This window comes from Muntiacus reevesi, chromosome 5, assembly GCF_963930625.1.
Source record: "Muntiacus reevesi chromosome 5, mMunRee1.1, whole genome shotgun sequence".
NCBI lineage: Eukaryota > Metazoa > Chordata > Mammalia > Artiodactyla > Cervidae > Muntiacus > Muntiacus reevesi.
In genome coordinates, this window is record NC_089253.1 from 90,959,540 (window position 1) to 90,981,088 (window position 21,549).

The 21,549-nt window shown below is 40.4% G+C and overlaps 1 protein-coding gene across 5 annotated transcripts in view; it reads left to right on the top strand.

Annotated features, from left to right (window-relative positions):
• RERE (arginine-glutamic acid dipeptide repeats) overlaps window positions 1–21,549 on the top strand; it is a 407,198-nt gene that overhangs the window by 182,055 nt on the left and 203,594 nt on the right. For 4 of the 5 annotated variants that reach the window (XM_065935816.1, XM_065935819.1, XM_065935818.1 and 1 more), the window contains exon 4: window positions 5,045–5,170. The exons of the other annotated variant lie outside the window; for it this stretch is intronic. In XM_065935816.1, coding sequence (XP_065791888.1) covers window positions 5,045–5,170 — 126 coding nt within the window. The remainder of the gene's footprint in view (window positions 1–5,044; window positions 5,171–21,549) is intronic. 5 annotated transcript variants of the gene reach the window in all.

A 21,549-nucleotide genomic window follows, 5' to 3' on the forward strand; every position in this document is an offset into this window, starting at 1 on the left:
AATTAATTTCCAGGTCAGATAGATAATTATTGCAAATATTATTTTGAGCAGATACCATTGGTCCATTTTTGCTCCTATTTGGTTTATTAAATAGAGACTCCTTGGAGTTGGGACCTGTCTGTAGTGAATTTTCGCTTTTTCCAGTTGACTTTTAGAGTTCAGGGTGTTGTTACAACTCTTCATGGATGCATATGCTCTGGTATCATTGTCATCCCTAACAACTTATAGTCTCAGTGCTGATCCTGCATGTGGAATAGTTAAGGATGCCTCCCACTCCTTACCTTGGCAAAGACACACCTCCATTACTGCTGTGAATGTGGGGACTGAGTTATGTAAGATTTAGTATCTGGTGTCTCTTTGTTTCGTAGCCAAATGTGAGTAGCTGAGGGAGGAATGTTTGGAATTTCTTCCTAGTTCCTGGTCTAGACCCATAACCCTACCCCAAAAGCTGATCGCCACAGTGCAACAGTCAGGGGCTTCAGCTTAGCTCCACTTACTGTTGAAATTGCCCTCTCTCCACCAAAATTAAGTTTCTCAGAAGACTGAAAGCAGTTAGCTGCTTTTCCTTTTTTAAAATGAAAGCTTAACTGAGAATAAGTGGCTTTATCTTCTTGGTTTTTTGTTAGAGACCTTTATATAGACAATACTGGGAGGTAAGGGAGGCTTCACTAACAGGCAACCTTGTGTGCATACATGTGTTATACACCACAGTTATTTAATCCCAGCTTGGCTGATGTGACTACTCAGCACAGAATATATGGTGTATGGGCGTTCATTGTAATGTTAGGTCAACCTTGTATTGAAAACTCATAGGGGAGGCAGGAAATGTACGTTAATTTGAACATGGCTAATTGAGAAGATTAGATGTTATCCTGGGATTTAGTTTTGGGGGATGGTAGAGTGCCTGGGTGGAGAGCTCCACTTAGACATCAGCTAGTCTGTTCATCAGTTGTTGTTTTCCATGACACTGGGCAAGACATTACACCCTCCTCACCTTGCGTTATTTACCTGTAAAGTTGGGATGTAAAGTGCCCGCCCACCTTGCACATGGCTTGTTTTTAGATGAGAAGATCAAGCCTACATACTGGACAGTGCAGTGATGATTGTGACATTGACATTTAGTTGGTACTCTAGATTTAAGCTTGGTAAAAGCACATACTTCATCTTTTTTATTCATTGATTTATATATTGCATGACTCATGTAAGATCCATAATAAATATTTACTGAATATTGAATGAAGTTACACTTCAGTGGAAAAAGTTAATTGCATAAAGTTATTAAAAAACTTTAGTAGTGGTTTGATACAGTGCTTGCGTTAACTACAAATTAGCCTTTCATTTATTAAACAGCCCAAAGAGATCTGCTTCTTTACCTTGAGATAGCCTGCAGTGTGTGGTATTTTATATATTTAAATAATTCTAAAAGTACTTTATAAAATTCATTTATAAAATTTTCTCCAGGAAGTTTATGTGAATGTAGCCAAAGTCATAATATTTTTTAGGCATTATTATGTTCTGCTTTGAATTTTCTGTATCACTGACTTTTAGCAAAGATAAATGATGTCTTAGTCTTATGTAAACATCCCAGAGAAGGCAGTTCATAGAAAAAATGCCTTTGGATGTGATGGTTTGTTTCTGTATGAAGCAGTGGTTGTTTTCTCTCTAGGTTTTTTGTAGTCTCTCAAGTTAAGCCTGCCAAATTGAGTCTTTCTGTAGTTTCTTTTTCTTTGTACCCTCTTCGTTCATTCCCTGTAGGAAGGTCAGTACCACTTGCTTACAGCTTTGTGACTTAGGTGTTGTATGGGATAATGAAGTGAAAACCTTGGAAGTTTGTTATTAAGTATTTTCTGCTTATAGAGTGAGGAGTCACATCTTAGATAATGGAAAGTACAGCAGAGACAGTTCTTTAAAGAGTTGTTCCTTTTTGTCAGTTTAGTTGTTCTCACTGTCAGGAGTTGGGTGCCTCAGTGCCCTTCTTATACAGTGATTCCTAGGTCAAGAAAAGGTGGAGAGAAGGAAATTTTGCCATTTGCAGCAACATGAATGGACTTGGAGGGTACCTTGCTAAGTGAAGTAAGTCAGACAGAGAAAGACAAATTTTGTGTGGTCTCACTTATATGTGGTATCTTAAAAAAAAGAAAGCAAACTAGTGAATATAATTAAAAAGAAGCAGAGAACAAATTAGTTGTTATCAGTGAGGAGAGGGGAGGGGCAAGATAGGGGTAGAGGCTTAAGAGGAACAAATAAGGTAGAGGGGTATCTTGCATAGTACAATATCCCTAACAGTCTATGATAACTATAGATGGAATGCAGTCTTAAAAATTAGGAATCACTGTATTGTATACCTATATCTTGTGTAATATTGTACATCACCTATACTTCAATTTAAAAAAGGTTTCAAAGAAAAAGGAGGAGAGTTGAGTTACTGACTTGATGCCAGAGTACTCTTCTGAAGACCACACCTTCCCCACTTCTTTTTTTAAAATAAAGGTCTTGGTCACTTAGTTGCCATCCATATGTTTTGTGATAAACTGTAATGGGGTAGTGGCCTTCCTCCATGCTGTGTTTGAAGTGAGCCACCAGTAATGAATATGTGTGCAAGGACTAAATGTCCTTTTCGCATGAAGTTTATAATTTAAGAGTGGGATGAAGTCATTTGGCCCTGAGTGTGATGGTCAGTCAGATGCAGCTTTGCGGGAACCTGCCGTGCTTGTCCCCACCCTCACCCCAGTTACGGGGCAGTCGTGTTGAAAGTTATTTTGAATCATCACAGCATTTTCACATGATATGTGTCAGTTCTTAAGTGGGAAAAGTGGTGACACAAGTGAAAATCAGACTGAGGCTTTGGGAATAAATATCTCAGGGTATCTTATTGGCCCCATTTACCCAGCTTCTGAGTGGTGTGTTTTCACTCATGATTGACAGTCATTGTAGGCTTCATGGGATTTAAAGTTTTAATGGTTCATGATTATTGTGTGATTGGGTAATTCATTTTCTCCTAATGTATTTGGATTTTTAGGACTCTGTGTAGGAAATCATTGAAGTTTTATTATATTTACTTCCATAAAATACTTACCTAAAAATGTTACTTTATTAAACCTGCTCTATATATGTGAAATTTTTTCAATGCAGAAAACTCTGGGTATTCTGTTTTTTTTTTTTTTTTAATAGGAGCTTAAGGAAGTTTGAGACAATTTGATGTTTGTAGAGAGCTACTGTGCTAGAGGACTGGTAAATAGCTGTCATTCCAACTCTGTTTCTTAGAAGTGGAAATTTGTAATTAATGTATATGTGGATGTTTGCGTTAAGGGCCAACTCAAAATTATACAAGAAAAACTCATTAGAAGAATTGAAAGAAAAAATTAGGACAACTGAGATACTATCAGTGTTTTTTGATTCATAAATGAGAGTAATGAAATGCTTTGAAATGATGCCTTTATAAAATGTTTTAATAATTACTTGAACTTTTGCATATTAAATAATGCCATGTTTAGAAATGCTTTACTAAGGTGTTTTTTGCTTAAAACACTTGATTTGAATGAATAAGGATTTGAGTGGTTTGATTAATTCCTAGTGCAAGAGATTAACAGGAATTTCAGTTTTTCAAAAATGTTTGTTGCTTACATTAAAAATTCTTGCCTGTACTGTACATCCTGGTGCCCAGTTGAATCTTTGATTTGAAATTTGCAGTGTTGGTATGGGGAGGAGGGAGTTGTGTGGTGGTGATGATTGTGGCTATTAACACTTGATGTTCGCAGAGGTCATTTATATAGTGTTCCCAGGGCAGTATGAGTCAGAGACTGACTGCCCAGAAAGCATACTGTGTGGGAGCCCAGGGTCCTCTGGAGGGTCATCTGACGAGTGAGAAAAGCATCATGATAAAGACATTCCCCGTATTAGTTCTTTTTCTTGGGATTTGTCCTTTTGTTTGTTTTCAGAGACATTTAAAAAGAACAAGTAGTTAATGGAGCATATTAAAATCTTGGACTATAAGAAGCTGTTAGGGATTCTTTTCTTCTTTGAATTATGTGTAATAGGACTCCCTAAAAATGATTTAATATGAAAAGTTTGCTTACCTGTAATTTCTAAGCAGTTTTAAGAACCGAGATTCGCTTAAGTATTTGGGTTTTATGGGGTTTTTTAGTTCATTAAAAACTACATGAAATTGGATCGGTTAAATTTTTGGAAATGTTATATACTCCCTAGAGTATTCGAAAAAGGAACATGTTCAAACTATTACCTGAGCTATCTTTGTGATACTTACCAGGACTGTGCTGGCTTTCAGAAGTTGCTCCCTAATCTTTTGCTGGTTTTAAATGTTTCTTGGGGAAAAAGAAAGACATGTATGATATGCACCAAACTGGTTTGGCTCCTAAAAGACATAATGTCTTTCTTGAACTTTATGCTCCAGCCTGTTCATTATATTCACCCTGTGGGCATTGTGAGCAAACTCAAGCTTGTTTGAAGGATGTTGTCTTTTTCTCTGGTGTTAAGCCTCTGTCTTCAGCTTTACAAAATGAAACTAGGACTTTGAGAAAATGGTAGGATATCTCTTGAGGCCCCCTCACCCCCCATACTCTGAGCATTTCCTTATGAAGTATGTGTCTTATGCCACTAACATCTGTCCTTAGAAAACTCTTCTGAAAGCTCAGTTTGTCCGCTTGTGGTTCATTTTATAGTTGTGTTTATCTGACACCGTTGCATTTTTGTTTCTATTATAAGCAAAGCATGCCACTGTCACTGCATTTTGACACTGTGTCACATCTTAACTTGGTTATTTCGAGGGGCACACACCATACTGCCTTACAACAGGCCCACACGAAAGTGTGGAGCCAGAGGGGCATATGTTTGTTCACGCCGGAGTGAGAAACAGCTTTGATGGATGCGCAAAGTTTAACTTGAGTGGTAAAACAGATTCTCTGAGATTTTGGAGACCATCTGCTAAAGGATTTGTGCAGAAACCCGCTTGTGTGCTGCGTGCCCCTAATAACCAGGGTCTGAAGGGACATCAGGCATGTTAACTGAAGACTGTTTTCTCTTTTAGGTCCACAACTCCCAGGCCTGTTGCAGATCTCCAACTCCTGCTTTGTGTGACCCCCCAGCATGCTCTCTGCCGGTGGCATCACAGCCACCACAGCATCTTTCTGAAGCCGGGCGAGGGCCTGTAGGGGTAAGGAGAATCCCGTTTTTAAAAGCTATCAATATTTTATATCCCATAGGGTATAAAATAGGATCATTGCCTCCCTCCCCAGAGCCCCTTTAAAAATGTGCTGTATTGTCTGTGTTTTTAAAGGAGTAACAAGTACATGCACAGAGGAAGCAAATACGGGACTTGCCTTACCCCTCTAGGACAGTTCCAGACGCTGGGGGGTGGTGGTGTAGGGGACTCTGGCACCAGCAGAGAGCACGCTGGGCTGCTGCAAGGAGCAGGAGCTGGCAATCAGCAGCGAGTATGGATGTTGGCAACTGAAATGGGGGAGAAGGGGGTAAGTGGGTCCACGTGTGGAGTGTGCCTTTCCCCAGGATCCTAGGGACTTGTGGCCCGTGGCTCTGAACTGTGTGGGGTGCTGCCCTCCTGGGGGATGTTTGGTAGAGTGTTGCGCAGAGGTAGCTGGGCTTTTCTGCAATGCCAGATATAGAATCAGTGTGTGACAGGCTTGGGTTGGCGTGTAGAGGTGGTGCTCTCAGCTGTGCCCCGGAAATCCTCTGTTCCCTGGTGGTGATGCGGGGCCTGCTGTGAGGCAGAGCAGGATGAAATGTTTTTAGCGCTTTATCCCTTGGAGCACAGGGCCTGGTGTTAGTGGTCCACGAGGGTTATTTTCATGTCTTACCTTCTCTGAGAGCTGTGTGTACACATCTGTGTTCATTTTCCTTCCTTTATGAGGATTTAATGCTAAAGATTTCTGAAAGACTGGTGCTTCTTGTTCTGATTGATTGCTGTTAATCACTAAAGAAGTTTAAGACCTGTCTTTCTCTTGTCTTATGTGATCTCGCCAGGGGGCTCGTACTCATGCTCAATTAGAAAATAACACAAGGGAGTAGTCACCGCACGTACTCACATGATTCAGGATACTGGCACTATGTAATGACTCATTCAGTTTCCCTGTAGAATATTATTACCTTGCGACTCAGAGAAGAGAGCACTCCAAATGGGCTGTAGCAGCACGTGGGAAAGCTTTGGGAAGGAAGATAGGTATTGAGGAGCAAGGTGTGTTTCTGATACACTGGTAATGTAGGGCGGGCAGAGTGGAGGAGCCCTGCACGTGTGCATGCCAGCCTGTCCCTATAAGCAACATAGGCATTGAGCCTGGTGAAGCCAAGATTGTGAGAAGATGACTGCAGAACATCAAAGAAGAGCACAGGTTAGTGGGTCCTGGGAGGCAGACATGGGGATGTGAAACGGGGCCGAATTGTAGAAGGTTAGAAAAGGCAAGATTTTACGTGCTGGGCCGAAGAGAGCCTTTGCAGACTTTTTCATTCCAGACAAGCCTATCACTGCTTAAGAAGATTCATTGGGTAGCAGTGTGGAGTGGGGGAAATACTGAAAGTTCCAGTTAGGAGGCTAGGGCTGTCATCCATGCATGGAATGAAGAGGGCCAAGACAATGGAGATGGGGTATAAATAATTGTAATAAAATCAGGAATAATTGTCAAAACAACATTTTCATGTTTAGATAGTTGCCACTGTGATTTATCAAGAATGAGACCAGAAAAAAAGTTCACATATGGAAACCTTGAAATTCCTGATATATAATATAGTCAATCACAATGGAAGATCAAACCCAGTGTAGTGGATAAAAATCTAATTTTAATTCCTGGAGAGATATTGGCATCTTAAGGAACAAATTAGCAGTCCTGACTTGCCTGTTTCAGAAGCTCCAGCCTTTATCAATTACCATCTTGTTTGTTTACGTGTGTGTGTGTATGAAATGGTTTTTATCTGTTAGACCGATACTATATTCTCTAATCAGTGTGGATGTCATTGTTAAACTGTTTCGTTTATTGCAATACTCACTAACCAGGATTTGCTGAATGGATTTAAGGTTTTGCCCATAATAACATTGATTTTTGGTAAACTTTTTATATTAGCATTAGTGATGCCTAGTATTGATTTATTTAATTTTTTAGCAGTAAAAATATTATGTCCACCAGGAATTTAATTAAGTCCATGATCAGTGGTATACTCAGATACCATCCTGTGAAAGCTGGAGAAGATTCTGTAGTAAGATGACAGATCTTTTTTCAGACAATGCTGTGTAAAGCTAACGTATTGATTGTTCTTTAACAACGCTTCATGCTGCCAAAGTCATTTGAGCTGGATCTGAATCGGATCCAGTTGGCAAAGCTCCCCTCCATGTGTGGAGCTCTCATAAATTCTGCAGGCCCACAGATCTGATGCAGTGTAATGAGAGAGCTGCTGGGAGAAAAAATTGATTACAGGGCTGCAGACAATATCATTAACGTTTCCTGCCATGATACACCAGATGTCTTCTCTAATAGACTATTTTTGTTAATTTAGTTTTTATAGGATAGCATTGATTGCATCATAATTTAACTTTTCTTTGCATATTCAGGTATCTGTGATCTCTGTTTCTATACTAATGATAGCATCAACTCATAAGGTTTAAGTTTTATTAATTTTTATCTGTTCATTTTAAAAGCATCTGTGTCAGAAAGGCAACATTTTTACTCATTCCTGAGAATCTGTTAGCTCAGATGCCTTCTAGCAAAAAGTACTGATTTACTGGTAGTGGGTAGGGGGGTAGGTGAGAAGGCAAAGGAAGCATTGTCCAGATCCTCCCCAGACTGGGAAGAGATGTTCTGCACCCCTAGCTGCTCCCCTTATCGTATTGGGGTTTAATTTGTGTGACAAAGGCTCTGTCCAGAGCAGAGAGGTGCAGCCATTTAAAGGGGACTTGAATGCATGTTCGCGTCCACTGTAGGTGTGGCTCTGCAGGCTGGAGTGCTTGTCAGGCGTACCCATCCTCTCCTCACTGGAAGTTCAGTGCTCCTCACTAGGATGTTTAGTTACTTAGCATTTTTATTCTTTACTCTTATCTTTTTGTGCATTTAAGACCTCTGTGGGGGTAGCTAACAGATATTGTTACAAATATGACCATGTTTTGATAGTCGGTCAAGCTATTTTATGTCATTAAAAAATATTCACAGCAGCTTTATTCACAATAGAAAATTACTGGAAATAGCTTAAATGTTCTTTGATGGGTGAATGATCAAACCAAGTCATTATTTTTTTTTTTAGCTACTAGTTTTGTTTTTCGTGCATTATCCTTCAGAGAACAGATTTTTCTCATGATGAGTTCCTCTGTAACATGGACATGTTAACTAACCATCTGACCCTTAGTTTTCTCACTCATAAATGGGTATGCTACTATAGTACACTGATCGCAAAGGGCTGTTGCAAAGGTGATTGAAATAATTCATTAAATTGCTTTGCCTGATGTCAAGTATATAATAAGCATTCATTAAGCAGTCTCTCTTATCACATAGAATTTTATTGTACAAATTCAGGTTTAAATAATTGATTGGTTTTTCTGATATTCTTAATCTAAAGTCCCTAGGTCCCTAGATGGTTTTGTTGAGTTTAAGAGGGTCTGTGAACTTCCTAAAATTGCTTGCAAAGCCTTACACACACATGCATTTTCCTGGAGAGAATTTATATTTTTCAACTATGAATGATAATCAGTAGATTCCTAAGATTTAAAAATTAAGTTTAAAAACTGCTGTTCTCTAAAGTCTCTTGAGGTATGGGTCACTTGAAACCTCAAATCAGGAAAGTAACCTTTAAAATGACATAAAAATTAAAAAAATTTCTTTAATTGAGGCTATTTTTCAAATAAAGGCTATAGTTAAAACCCCCAAAAGACAAACAACCAACCCTCAAACCAGCTAACTGTTTGCTAAGGAGGTAAACTAACATGGAACAGTCACTGTGTGCTGAGGCACACTGCTGGTCTTTTTATGTAGCTTTCCCCATGTGGTCTCCACAACAGGTGCTTCACGGACTTGCGATTTGGGGTACCATTTAATAATTAAAAGTAAATATTTATCATAAAATGCTATTTTAAAAGTAAAGCCAGTGGAGGAGATGCGAGAGTCACAAGTTCCATCCCTGAGCTGGGAAGATTCCCTGGAGTAGGAAATGGCAACCCACTCCAGTATTCTTGCCTGGAAAATTCCATGGACAGAGGAGCCTGTGGGGCTACAGTCCTTGGGGTTGCCAAAGACTCAGACATGACTGAAGGCCTGAGCACGCAATTACATTTCTTAGCTGCTTGATGCTTATAAAGAGTTGTCATCTGGTTGCTTGTTTTGCCCTATAGGAGGTTTTAAGGATATCCTGCTTTTTCAGAGTTTACTGTAGTTTCTCCAGTTGCCTTCAACTATGCCCAAAATAAGCCTTTTATGTTTGACTGTGGTAAAAGTGTTAAAACCAGATTTTCAGAAAAAATGCCAGTACAGATGCTGTATTAATTTGGGGATTAGTCCATCTACCCTGAATGAAAGATGATTACTAGCTGTTGAATTTTAATGTAGCAAGTTTAAAAAATTCTTAAAACACCCAGTTGACCGGTGTTAGTATTAGTGAGCACATACCCACTTCCAGGTGAATTCCTTTCCTTTGAAGCTGTTATTTCCGCACCCTGCTTTCCCTTAGAAGCTGAATGCCAGCTAATTTGTTCTTAAGGCTATCTTCCATTATACTCATCTGCTCCTTTTATACAAAAGAGGCCTCGAGCCACATTTTCAGAACATATATTTGAATAACCTTAGGATTTTAAAACACTTTCACTGTTTAAGCAGTCTTTGCTACCATAGATCTGTCTGAAATGTAATGGTTACTTTTAAGTTTTATTGAGCTCTCCCTTCTTTCAGGGATAATGCATCACCCTTGGTTACTTACAGGCACTATGAGACCCTTTAACTTCTTTCAAGGGCTATTTCATGCTGTTTGAAAAATGTATAAGCAAATACGTGGTGTGTCCAGGCTTTACAAGTTCTCAGGAAGTAGTTTTACTAAGAGACATTTCAGGATGTGGAGGTAGAGCATGCAGTTTGTCTAGCTTAACTTTGTTTGTAGTGTTATCCGTCATTTTAGGATATCATAGTATTTTTAGTGACAGCGTTTCAAATAAATATCAAGGTTTTCAGCTTTTCTAAGTGCCTGGTGTGAAGATTAAGTAACTCACTTAATCAGCCCTTTCCAGAATCTGAAAATTGTTATGCCTAACTCCTCTAAGTTAGCATTTTCTGTTTTTTATCTTTGATCTCCTGTTGTACTGTTAGATCGAATGGCAGATATTTATAATTTTTTCCTTTTTTTATTCCTTGTAAATATACTTTATTTTTCAGAGCAATTTTAGGATCACAGCAAAAATTGAGTGGGAGGTACAGAGATTTCCCATATACTTCCTACCCAATACATGAATGCATGCATGTGTGTGTGCTAAGTTGCTTCAGTTGTAGCAACTCTTTGCAACACCATGGACTGTAGCCTGCCAGGTTCCTCTGTCCGTGGGATTCTCCAGGCAAGAATACTGGAGTGGGTTGCCATGCCCTCCCTCAGAGGATCCTCTCGACCCAGGGATTGAACCTGCATCTCTGATGTCCGCTCCATTGGCAGGCGGGTTCTTTACCACTCATGCCACCTGGCACGTCCCCATACATGAGTACCCTCCCCCATTAGCAATACTCCCATCAGAGTGGTGCATGTATTCACAGTCAATGAATCTCCACATCATTATCATCCAAAGTGCACAGTATGCTTTAGGTTCACTTTTAGTGTGTTGTACATTGTTTGAGTTTGGACAAGTTTCCAATGCCATGTATCCACTGTCACAGCTTCACACAGAGTAGTTTCACTCCCCTGACAGCCCTCTGTGCTTCTCCTGTTCAGCTCTCCCTTTCCTCCTAACCCTGGCAACCACTGATCTCTTTGCTCTCTCCTTAGTTTTGCCTTTTCCAGAATGTCATATGGTTGGAATCATACAGGATGTAGCCTTTTCATGTTGACTCCTTTCATTTAGAAGTATGCACTCAAGATTCCTCCATGTAAAGATATGAAAAGTCATGCATAACAGTTTCTTTTTCACCATAAACAAAATTCCATTGTTTGGATGCACCACAGTTTATTTATCCTTTCATCTACTGAAAAAGATGGCATCCTTCTTCCAAGTTTTAGCAGTTATGAATAAAGCTGCTCTAGCAGCAGGGTATTGTGTGGACATAAGTTTTCAACTATTTTGGGAGCCTAATTGCAGGATTGTATGGCAAGTGTGTGTTCAATTTTCTGAGAAACAACCACAGTATTTTTCAAAGTAGCTGTACAGGTCTGCATCCCTAGCAGCAATGAATGGAAAGTTCCTGTTGCTCTATATCCTCAGCAACATTTGGTGATGTTGGTCTGGATTTTGGCCATTCCGTTAGGTGTGTTAGTGGTATCTCACTGTTGTTTAAATTGGCATTTTCTTGATGACATTCTGTGTGGAGTATCTTTTGTTAGGCTGTCTGGTCTGTTTTGACATCATACTGTTTATTTTTTATTGTTGAGTGTTCAGAGTTCTTGGTCTTTCCCAGGTGGCACTACTGGTGAAGAACCCTTCTGCCTGGGCAGGAGACATAAGAGGCTTGGGTTTGATCCCTGGGTCAGGAAGATCCCCTGGAGGAGGGCATCGAAGCTCACTCCAGTATTCTTGCCTGGAGAATCCCATGGACAGAGGAGCCTGGTGGGCTACAGTCTATGGGGTTGCAAAGAGTTTGACACAACTGAAGTGACTTAGTACACATGCAAGAGTTCTTTGTGTATTCTGGATAACAGTTCTTTTATGAGACATGTCTTTTGCAGTCTGTGGCTTGTATTTTTCTTGTCTTGACAGTGTCTTTTATAGAGTAGAGGTTTTTTTTAATCTATCAGTTCTTTCCTTCATGGGTTGTGCCTTTACTGTTGAGTCTAGGAAGTGATCTTCTAACCCAAGGTCATCTAAATTTCGTTCTGTGTTTTCTTCTTCTAAGATTTTATAGTTTGCATTTCATTTCACATTTAGGTTTGTTACCCATTTTGGGTTGATTTTTGTGTCTAGGTTATTATTATTTTTTTGGCACATGTATGTCCAGTTGTTTAGCACCATTTGTTGAAAAAAATTTCTTTTCTCTATTGCATTGCCTTTGCACCTTTGTTAAGCATCAGTTGACTGTGTAGATCTGTTTCTGGGCTTGCTAATCTATTACACTGCTCTAAATTGAGAGTAAAGTGCAGACATCTTGACTGTTTACTCCTAAAGACTTAGATGTGTATTCTTTTTGTAAGAACGAGGACATTCGTTTATATAGCTACTATATAGTTATCAAAATCAGAAAATCTGACAGCAATACAGTACTGAGGGAATCTGTAGACATTCACATTTTGTTGTACATCCCAATAATGCCCTCTACAGCAGTTTGCTTTTCTGACTTGATATCCAGACCAGCATCACACCTCTATTTACCGTGTCTCTGTAGTCCCCTTTACTCTGAAGCAACTCCTTAGTCTGTCTCTGCCTTTCATGACATTGACCTGTTTTTAGTGTCCAGCTCAGTTTCCCATAGTTCCTTGCTTCCTAGTTATTCGATTTTGGTTATGCATTAATTTTGGCAGAGTTGTCTATATTGTGTTCTGAGTCTCTACATCAGAGGACAGATGATGCTAACCTGTCACATTGTTGGTAATGGGAACTTTGATCACTTGGTTGAGTTACTAACTTTTCCTTTGTAAATAAGAAGTAATTTATATGGAGAAACTTTGAGACCATGTAAATGTCCTGTGTGTATGTGCCCAGTTGTTCAGTCCTGTCTAACTTTTGTGGCCCCATGGACTCCTCTGTCATTGGAATTTTCCAGGCAAGAGTTTTGGAATGGGTTGGGACTTCCCAGGTGGCGCCATGGTAAAGAATTGACCTGCCAATGCAGGAGATGCAAGAGACATGGGTTTGATATCTGGGTTAGAAAGATTGCCTGCAGGAAATGTCCTGTTTGCCATCGAATTTTCACCCACTAATATTAACATCTCCCTTGGGGTAGGAAATTGCAACCCACTGCAGTATTCTTGCCTTGAAGATTCCATGGACAGAAGAGCCTGGGGAGTTACTGTCCGTGGGGTTGAAAAGAGTCGGACATGACTGAGCATACACAGGCATACGGTATTAACACCTATTTTATTTTTTGCCTGAATCATTGTGGTGATTATGGAATGGACTCGTTTTCTCTTTTCCCTCAAACTCTGTCATTGAAAAATACATCAGAATTTACCTATCATCAACTCAGATGTGGAATTTTTGAGTAAAGTGAAAGAAAGAAAAGAAGAGACTAAGGAAGTGGGAAGGGAGAGGAGGAAGCCCTCAGAACATTTGAGCCCTTAGGGTCTTTCCGTTTTTAGCAATACAAGGGCTTTATGAATTTTCATTATTTTTGTAGAAAGAGGAAAAACCTGTGATGGTATTTTGTTCCATATTTTACACTCCAGAAGAGAGAAAAGCTGCTTAGAAGTAATATATCATGGCTGTGGTTTTATATATATATATACACACACATATATATAGGGTGTGTGTGTGTGTGTGTGTGTGTGCGCGCGCGTGCGCAAATAATGGTGTTGGTTTGATTCATGTTGGCAGCGTTTACTAGTGATCAAGTTACTTCCTCTCTCTGCACCTTGGTTTCCTCACTTGTAAAGCCAGAATATTACTTCAGTAGTTCTGGAGTGAGGCCCAGCAATGCACAGTTTTTCCAGGCGCTCCCCAGGATTTTGTGATGGGCAGCCAGCTTCAACACATGGCAGTCTGCCCCCAGTGACTGCTGTGGAGGCAGAGCCGATGGCGTCCCTGTGTAGGATGCAAAACTTCTGGTACAGTTCCAGGATCCCTTAGTGTTTCTTAAACTTCAGTGTTTTATGTCCTTAAAATTTTTTGTGGTTCTCCCATATTACTTAATGTCCTACCTCCCCCAGCAAATTATATCTCTAAAACAACATTAAAGGATAATTTATAAATAAGTTCAAACCAAACTTAGAAAACCAATGAAATTCTAACTGCCAATGTTAATTTGATAGAATTGGTTTGATGGTATTTTGCTGAAATGAAATAGCCACTTGTGACATAAATTTGTTACTGACTGCTTATTGCCCAGGTTACTGGGGGCTAGGGGATGGTGTATGACATTTAGATTACTGAGTTCCTTGTGGTGACTCAATTTTTCTCTCATGACAAACCTGTTTAAGTTTTGTTTAAGTGTTTTTTTTTGTTTAAGTGTAACTGCCATGTTGTGACTGTGCCCTCACCTGGTACCACTGTGACATGTTAGGTTTATTTTATTGACATACTTAGCTTGTGGTAGTTATACTAGTACTGCTTAGTTTTTTGGGAGGGAAGGTTGTTTGTATTTGATACTTTACTTTTTTCCCTTTTATTTTTAGATAAATTCAGATATACAAATAAGTATCATCAATATTAATAGTAAAATTAGCACATACAACCTTTATCTAGATTTATCTATTAATAGTATACCCCTGTTTTATAAAATTAATTTTTATTGGTGTATAGTTACTTTACAATATTGTGGAGTTTCTACTGTACAGCGAAGTGACAACTGTATGTATACATATATTTCCTCTGTTTTGGATTTACTTCCCATTTGAGTCACCACAGAGCACTGGGTAGAGTTCCCGGTGCTCTACAGAAATTTCTCATTAGTTATCTGTTTTATGCATAAGTGTATATTTGCCTATTCAATTCATAAGTGTATATTTGCCCAGTCTCCCAATTCAACCACTGCCCAGTGGAACTACTTAGTTTTTAATTGTATGTAAACATTCAGAGTCAAAATCATGTTACAAAATTTAAGGTACACATTGAAATGAAACTGAGTTAGCCCTTTCCTGCTTCCAGCCTCCCCTCGCTTGCTTCTCTCTGAGAGAGTCAGTCAGGTAGCGTCCCTGACACCATGCGGGGCTTCTCTGTATGCCCAGTGTCCCCAAGGGATCTATGGGAAACTGTCTCTGGGACCCGCCTCAGATGCCAGCATCCTAGACACTCAGGTTCCATCATCAGCCCTTTGTATCCACGATTCCACATCCTTAGACATGGAGAACTGACTGTATGTCTTTTGATAAAGTCCTGCATATGCATAGATCCACACAGTTCAATAAAGTTCATACCCCTGTTGTTCAAGGGTCAACTGCATAATCAGTTGTTTCGGCACTCAGTCAAGGAGCTGTCCACAATTCCCTGGCAGTTCAGTGGTTAGGACTTTCACTGCGGAGAGCACGGTTCAGTCCCTGGTCAGCAAACTAAGATGCCACAAGCTGAGCAGTGTGGCGGCTCCCCACTTTGGCCCCCAACCCCCTCAATCAAAGGGTTGTGTTGCACTCATCTTTTTGTTTGCAGTGCTCAGAGCAGTTCTTGGCTCCAGGAAGCTTCTTAACCATTAAATTAATAATTTGCTTCATTTAAAAGATACGACAAAAGCACATTATTATTAGGATTCCTTATTGGCTTCAATGGTAAAAAAAAGTCTGCCTGCCAATACTGAGATGTGGGCTCGATCCCTGGGTTGGGAAGTTCCCCTGGAGGAGGAAATGGCAACCCCTCCAGTAATCTTGCCTGAGAAATCCCATGGGCAGAAGAGCCTGGTGGACTTCAGTCCATGGGGTCGCAAAGAGTTGGACACGACTGAGTGACTAAGCATGCACATTATTATTATTTTTTATCAGATAAATAGAGACACAAAAAGGAATATATTAAATGTGACTGAAAGGGAACATTGACATGAAGTGTAGCATTTAATACAGTTAAGAGACTGGCACTAGGCAGGGAAACCTCGTTTGCATGCTTGTATTTTTTAGAAGCAAGTGACTGTTGGGGATCTTTCCGCTTTGCTTGCCACTTCCCCTAAAAATGAGAGAGTTGTGGGACCAGGAGAGTATTCCTGGGTATAGTTTTAGTGATTAGATATCAGTATATGGCTCAAGTTTAGCTTCTTTCCTCACCTGCTCTAATTCTCATGGGCTTGTGGATTGCATATAGAATACACCTTTACACAGGCATGTATCAGGTTTTCAGCTAACATAGGATGAGACTGTTTTTTTGTTTTTTTATTTGGTGTCTGATCTATGATGCTGGCTTTTGCTCTTCGAATCTTCATTAGAGGAGAGCTTCCCTTGTAGCTCAGCTGGTAAAGAATCTGCCCGCAATGCGGGAGACCTGGGTTTGATCCCTGGGTTGGGAGGATCCCCTGGAGAATGGAAAGGTTACCCACTCCAATATTCTGGCCTGGAGAATTCCAGGGACTATACAGTCCATGGGGTTGCAAAGAGTCAGACATGACTGAGTGACTTTCACACTTTCACTACTGTGTTCTTACAATGGAAAAGGGATTCATTGCTACAGAGAGGGAGGCGTTGCTGTTTGTGGGGCTGCTGCCCTTGGTTCTAGCCTCTTAACACTGCTGCCCCTCCTTGAGGCCCTAAGGGAATGGACCCTGCTGCTGCTGCACTGCCCCAGGGCCTGTAACAATTTATAGTTTGGATGGAAAGCGGAAGGACCTAAAAAGGCAGCTGTAAAATGCCTTGGGGTCCCCTAATGGAAGATGTGTGTGGTGACCTTGGATGGCTGCAGCCCTTGGGATCACAGTGCCTTGATCCAGAGAATCCTGGAGAGGTGCTTTGGTATCACATCCACTCTGGCTCCCAGGCTCACATCCAGGGTGGAAGGTGGGGCTCGCTGTCCGTAGCAACACAGTTAAAGCTGAGTGGCATTAGGGGAGCCCTGGGATATAGTATAACTGGAATGTGGGACATTCTGTCTGAGATAGGAACAGTTGGATTTGTACTTCAATTGGAAATCGCCGGCTTGTTTTCAGTCTAAATTTTGTTTTGGTTTTGAATATTTTCCTGGTACATAAAAATGCAGGAATACCCTTAAATGTAGTATTACCACTAAATTTATTTTTTGGTTAAATTTTCCTGAAAGTTTAGGGACTTTATGTCCTTCTATGTTGGAATGGGGACATAGGGGTTGATACTTATACTGCTTCCTCCTGGTTTTTCCTTCTGTTAGTAGCATCTTCTTGGATGTATTAAAGTGTCTGCAAATGTCCAGACATCAGTACACTAACCATGATGATTGAATATCAGTCTCTTCTTAAGAGATTTAGCAGATTTGTTCCCAAGATCAGAATTCACAAAGTTACCTGATGCACTGTTAAAATTATTTTAAAGAAAAACAGTTGGCAGATGATGATAGTTATGCTTAATCTGTAAACTTGAAATGCTGCTATTGGGTCCTGTGGGTTAAGTGGGGAAGAAACCTCTATGAGGTGTCTAGGGATTCTCTAGAAATGGATGAGGAGTGACAGAAAATACAGGGGTGACAGTTTAAGGATTGCATCACAGAAAAGGGACTGTGATTAAATTCCCCGATGTCGTCCCTGAGCTGTATGGCTGAAGATAACACTCTCTCCTTCTGTTAAAGACAAGAATCAATACTCACTCCTTGATGGGCTAAATTATTAAAAAATAGCCCTTCTGACATTGTTTCATTATCTGGGATTTGCCCCTGCTGGTGATCTGCTGGCAACATATGGGTATTTATTTGCTAGGCATTTTGTGTTAAAATTATTCTGTTGGTGGTGGAACCCTTTGGATAATTTCCTTCCACTTTACAGTGCTCTTGAATAGATTTGTGATTTGCTTCTGCCTAAGTGGTTTTGTATCTTTTGGAGTTATTAAACAAAGTGGTGGGGATATATTCACATTTTTTCAAAACCTTGTTTGTTCTGTTTTCTCTTTTGTAGCTGTGGGCAGGTGGTTAACGGATTGTTTTAGTGATACCCATAGCAAACATCAAATGCCTCTAGCTTGTTAGGTCAGCCTGACACATTGATTAATGTATGCTGAATTTTGTATTCTTCCCTTATGAAGAAAATTATATAAGAAATTGACTTGTTTTTTAGAGGTAGTTTGCTGAGCCATCAGGGAAGCCTTTTTAATGAGAAGGAGGATATTAATTATTAGGTGGCTGACAACCAACCAACCATCTGAAAACAAAGTGGTGGAAAAGAATGCAGCCCCATATTGTGAGCTTCAGGGAGAGAAAAAAGAAACTAGCCCTGGTTCTCTTGTTAGTGCTGGGAGTGTCCCTGGTCCCAGGATAGTGCAAAGGCCAGGGCATGAGGCAGAGCTCTCACGGGTGGCCCTTTGCCATATCCAGCAGACTGGGTTGCTAATGTGGCTTCGTCCTGTGGATGCACAAGAAGACTGTCCCATTGAACTTGTCTGTGGGGTTGGAACCTGGGTGAAGTTCGAAGCCTTCTGCCCTTCTGCAGTCTCTCTGAGGGGAGATAAGACTCTGCTTCAGTTTCTCAAAATTGGTGATTTTGAAAACCAAAGTATGTTTTGGTTCTATATATTTATATTTAATATTTATATTAAATATATTTGTATTCTCTTGGTGGAGACAGAACCGTTTATAAAGATTTTTTATTCAGTCTCAGAAAGAGTCCAGTTAGCCGGATGAAGCCATGTTGAGAGATGTTAGTCCTTGTTGCAGAATTGTGAGCTAAGGCAAAGGAACCCTTGTAACAGTCACAACTCTGTATCCCTGGAAAAACGGATCAGATTAGAGAATCCCTTTATCTTGTGTGGAGGGGAGAGGGTTGAGAGGCGAGGGATGCTAATGAAGAAAGTCTGGAAAGAGAGAAAGCATGAAAGTACATGACTGACCTCAGTGACGGGATGGGAAGTGGCTGCCGTGCATGGCACCCGGCCTCATTGGGCGCATGGCTGCCCTGGAGAGGCTCCTCTGCAGGAAAGCTCATGGGTCCAGTGGACACAGGCTGGCTCCTGGGGGTCGACTCTCCGGAGAGAGCTGCTACTCCGGGACATGACGGCCCAGCCCCGAAGCTCCCCAGGTGCTGCAGGGCAGGGGTACCTTCCAGGTGCCACCTGTCATGCTGCCGGCAGTCTCTCTCCTGCTGGTGGTTAATTATTTTCTCTTCTGTGCCGTCTCTTCTTCCGCCATCATCTTTTATTGTGCTGCCTTTTTGTGTCATTGATTTTCTGTTTCCTGGACCAGGTTCACAGCTCCAGCTTCTGTCTAGTTGGTTCTGGTTGAGTGAGTGACTACAGGGCATGGATGGTAGTCTGTCCAAGAGCCTAAAAGAGGTGGTGGTGAGGCTGATTCTTTGTCCACTGGCCGACCCTAGTGAGGAAACCTGCAGAGTAATGCACTGTGTCCTGTTATCTCAAGATGACCACATAATGGTCATCTCGAGAATACAGGCTAGGTTTTCAGCTTGTTTTATGAAGCTGTCTTGAGTGCAGTTGAAATTCTTCTGATCATATTGCTTTCTCTAGAAGAAAAAAGACATTGCCCTTTTATGTTTGGGGAGAAAGGCTGAAGGGCTGAGACCCAGACAACCTCTGGTTTTATTCTTGGTTGAATGAAAAGATGCCTTTCTGCTTCTCTTGAGGAAATGTCATTATCCTAACAGTGATTGGTGAACCCAAGGCGGTTAGTTGAGCAGAGGAATGTGTTCTTTTGGAAGATGGACTAGAAAACCATCAGCAGGATGGATCATTTAAAGAAAAAAGGATTGGTCATTAAAAAAAAACCCACTGAAATGTTTATTTACAAACAACAGTGTAACTGTTGTGCCTTGAAGGCCTGGTTATTGTCCAGGTCAATTGTCCTGGTCAATTGTCCTGTCAACTGACTGTGCACTGTAATATATAACTGACTGAGAAGTGGTATGCTGCAGGCCTTAGTGCTTCCCTCTGACAGTAACCTTGTAACACTGAGATTTCAGGCAAAATATCTTCGTATCTAAATCTTTTAGTCATGGAATTTTAGCATGCTGGTTTTTATTCTACCCAGTTTTCTAGTTCTGTGCATTTTTTCTGCCCATTGGCTTATTGTTTGGGTTATCATTTTAGGTATCTGGTTTAACAAGAAACAACATGAATGTCTTTGAAAATTCAAATGCCTGTTTAAAAATGAGCAACAGAGGAAATTAAATGGTTATGAGCTTGCTATTTTAACACCTCGTGGAAGCAGTGAGAGGTGAAACTTGGTTAGCTTTCCCTTTCCACTGGCGCATGCCCTGGGCATCTGTTGAGTTTAATAATGCTTTTGACCTTTGGGGTCCTGAACTTGAAATTTCTCCTAGGTCTTTGGGAGGTGGGGTGGTGCTAAAGCACTATCACATACTCTGTCATCATTGTTTTCATAGATACATCACTCCAGATTAAAAATCCCTGAGGGTTGTTAATTCATTAGAGAAATTTGCTTTCTTATTCAAATTGGGTTTTCTCTATAAGGGAGATAAAATACAGGGTAGTTCACTAGATTTCTAAGGCATAGGCTGTTTTGTGCCCGGAATACAGGTTGGAGACATTTTGTGCTTGGGTCAGCTTTTTTCTAGGCAAATTTTACATCTCGCAAACTAAAACTACATATTTATGCACACAGGTGTTTATGAAAAAGAGGCTCGGTTCCCAGAGAAGTGCATCATCTTATTTTGTGTTACCGCTCAGGTAGCTGACTAGTAACATTATTACTTACTGACAGGTGCTTTTTGCTCCCAGGGATGGCAAGCTTTCTCGGTAAAGTGCTAGATAAGAAATGTTTTCAGTTTTGTCTTCTCTGTGGCCTCTAGTCATATTGGTCACAGACCATCTGTGACAATGTTGCTGTGTTCCAGTAAAGCTTTGTTTACAGAAATAGGTGGGCTGGATAATTGCCTGTGGGCCGTTGTTTGCTGACCCCTGTTGTTGTTTAGTTGCTCAGTGGTATCCAACTGTTTTTGACCCCATGGACCATACATAGCCCGCCAGACTCCTCTGTCCATGGGATTTCCCAGGCAAGAATACTGAAGTGGGTTAACATTTTCTCCGGGGATCTTGCCGACCCAGGGATCAACCTTATTGGCAGGTGGATGCTTTAATCCTGAGTCACCAAAGCATTTCTCTGTGGCCTCAGGACTATGTAAGGGGCGTGTGGTTTGCTGAGTTAGTGGGCAGTTCCTTTGTTCTTTCCTCTGTTATTTTGAACTGGTGAATATGTTATTTATTTAATTTCTCTCTATACCCACCCCCGCCCCCATCCTGACCTTAATGATTTCTGTAGAGTACACTAATAGGTATTCCTAGCAAGAACTCATTCTCATTAATGATTCTGGAGGATTTTTGCAGTATGTTTACATACGAGGAGCAATTAAATGTTTTTTTCAGCTTGTTTCTTCTTTGGTAATTAGCTTATACCTGTAGAGAAATTTTGAAAGGTAAATGTGCATAATAAAAGAAGTTGAAGTTCATGTCCTAATTTTTCTTGTGGGTCTTTTTTGGTTTATTTTTTGAATTAAAAGATACTGCAGCAAAATATTAGGACAGCAGAAAAACCTTTCTATCTCTACTTAATAAAAAATAGGGCTTCTGTTTGATTTAGTATTTAACAGATAAATATTGATATGGGCAAATACTTTAATATTTGTTGCTAATGAAATAAAA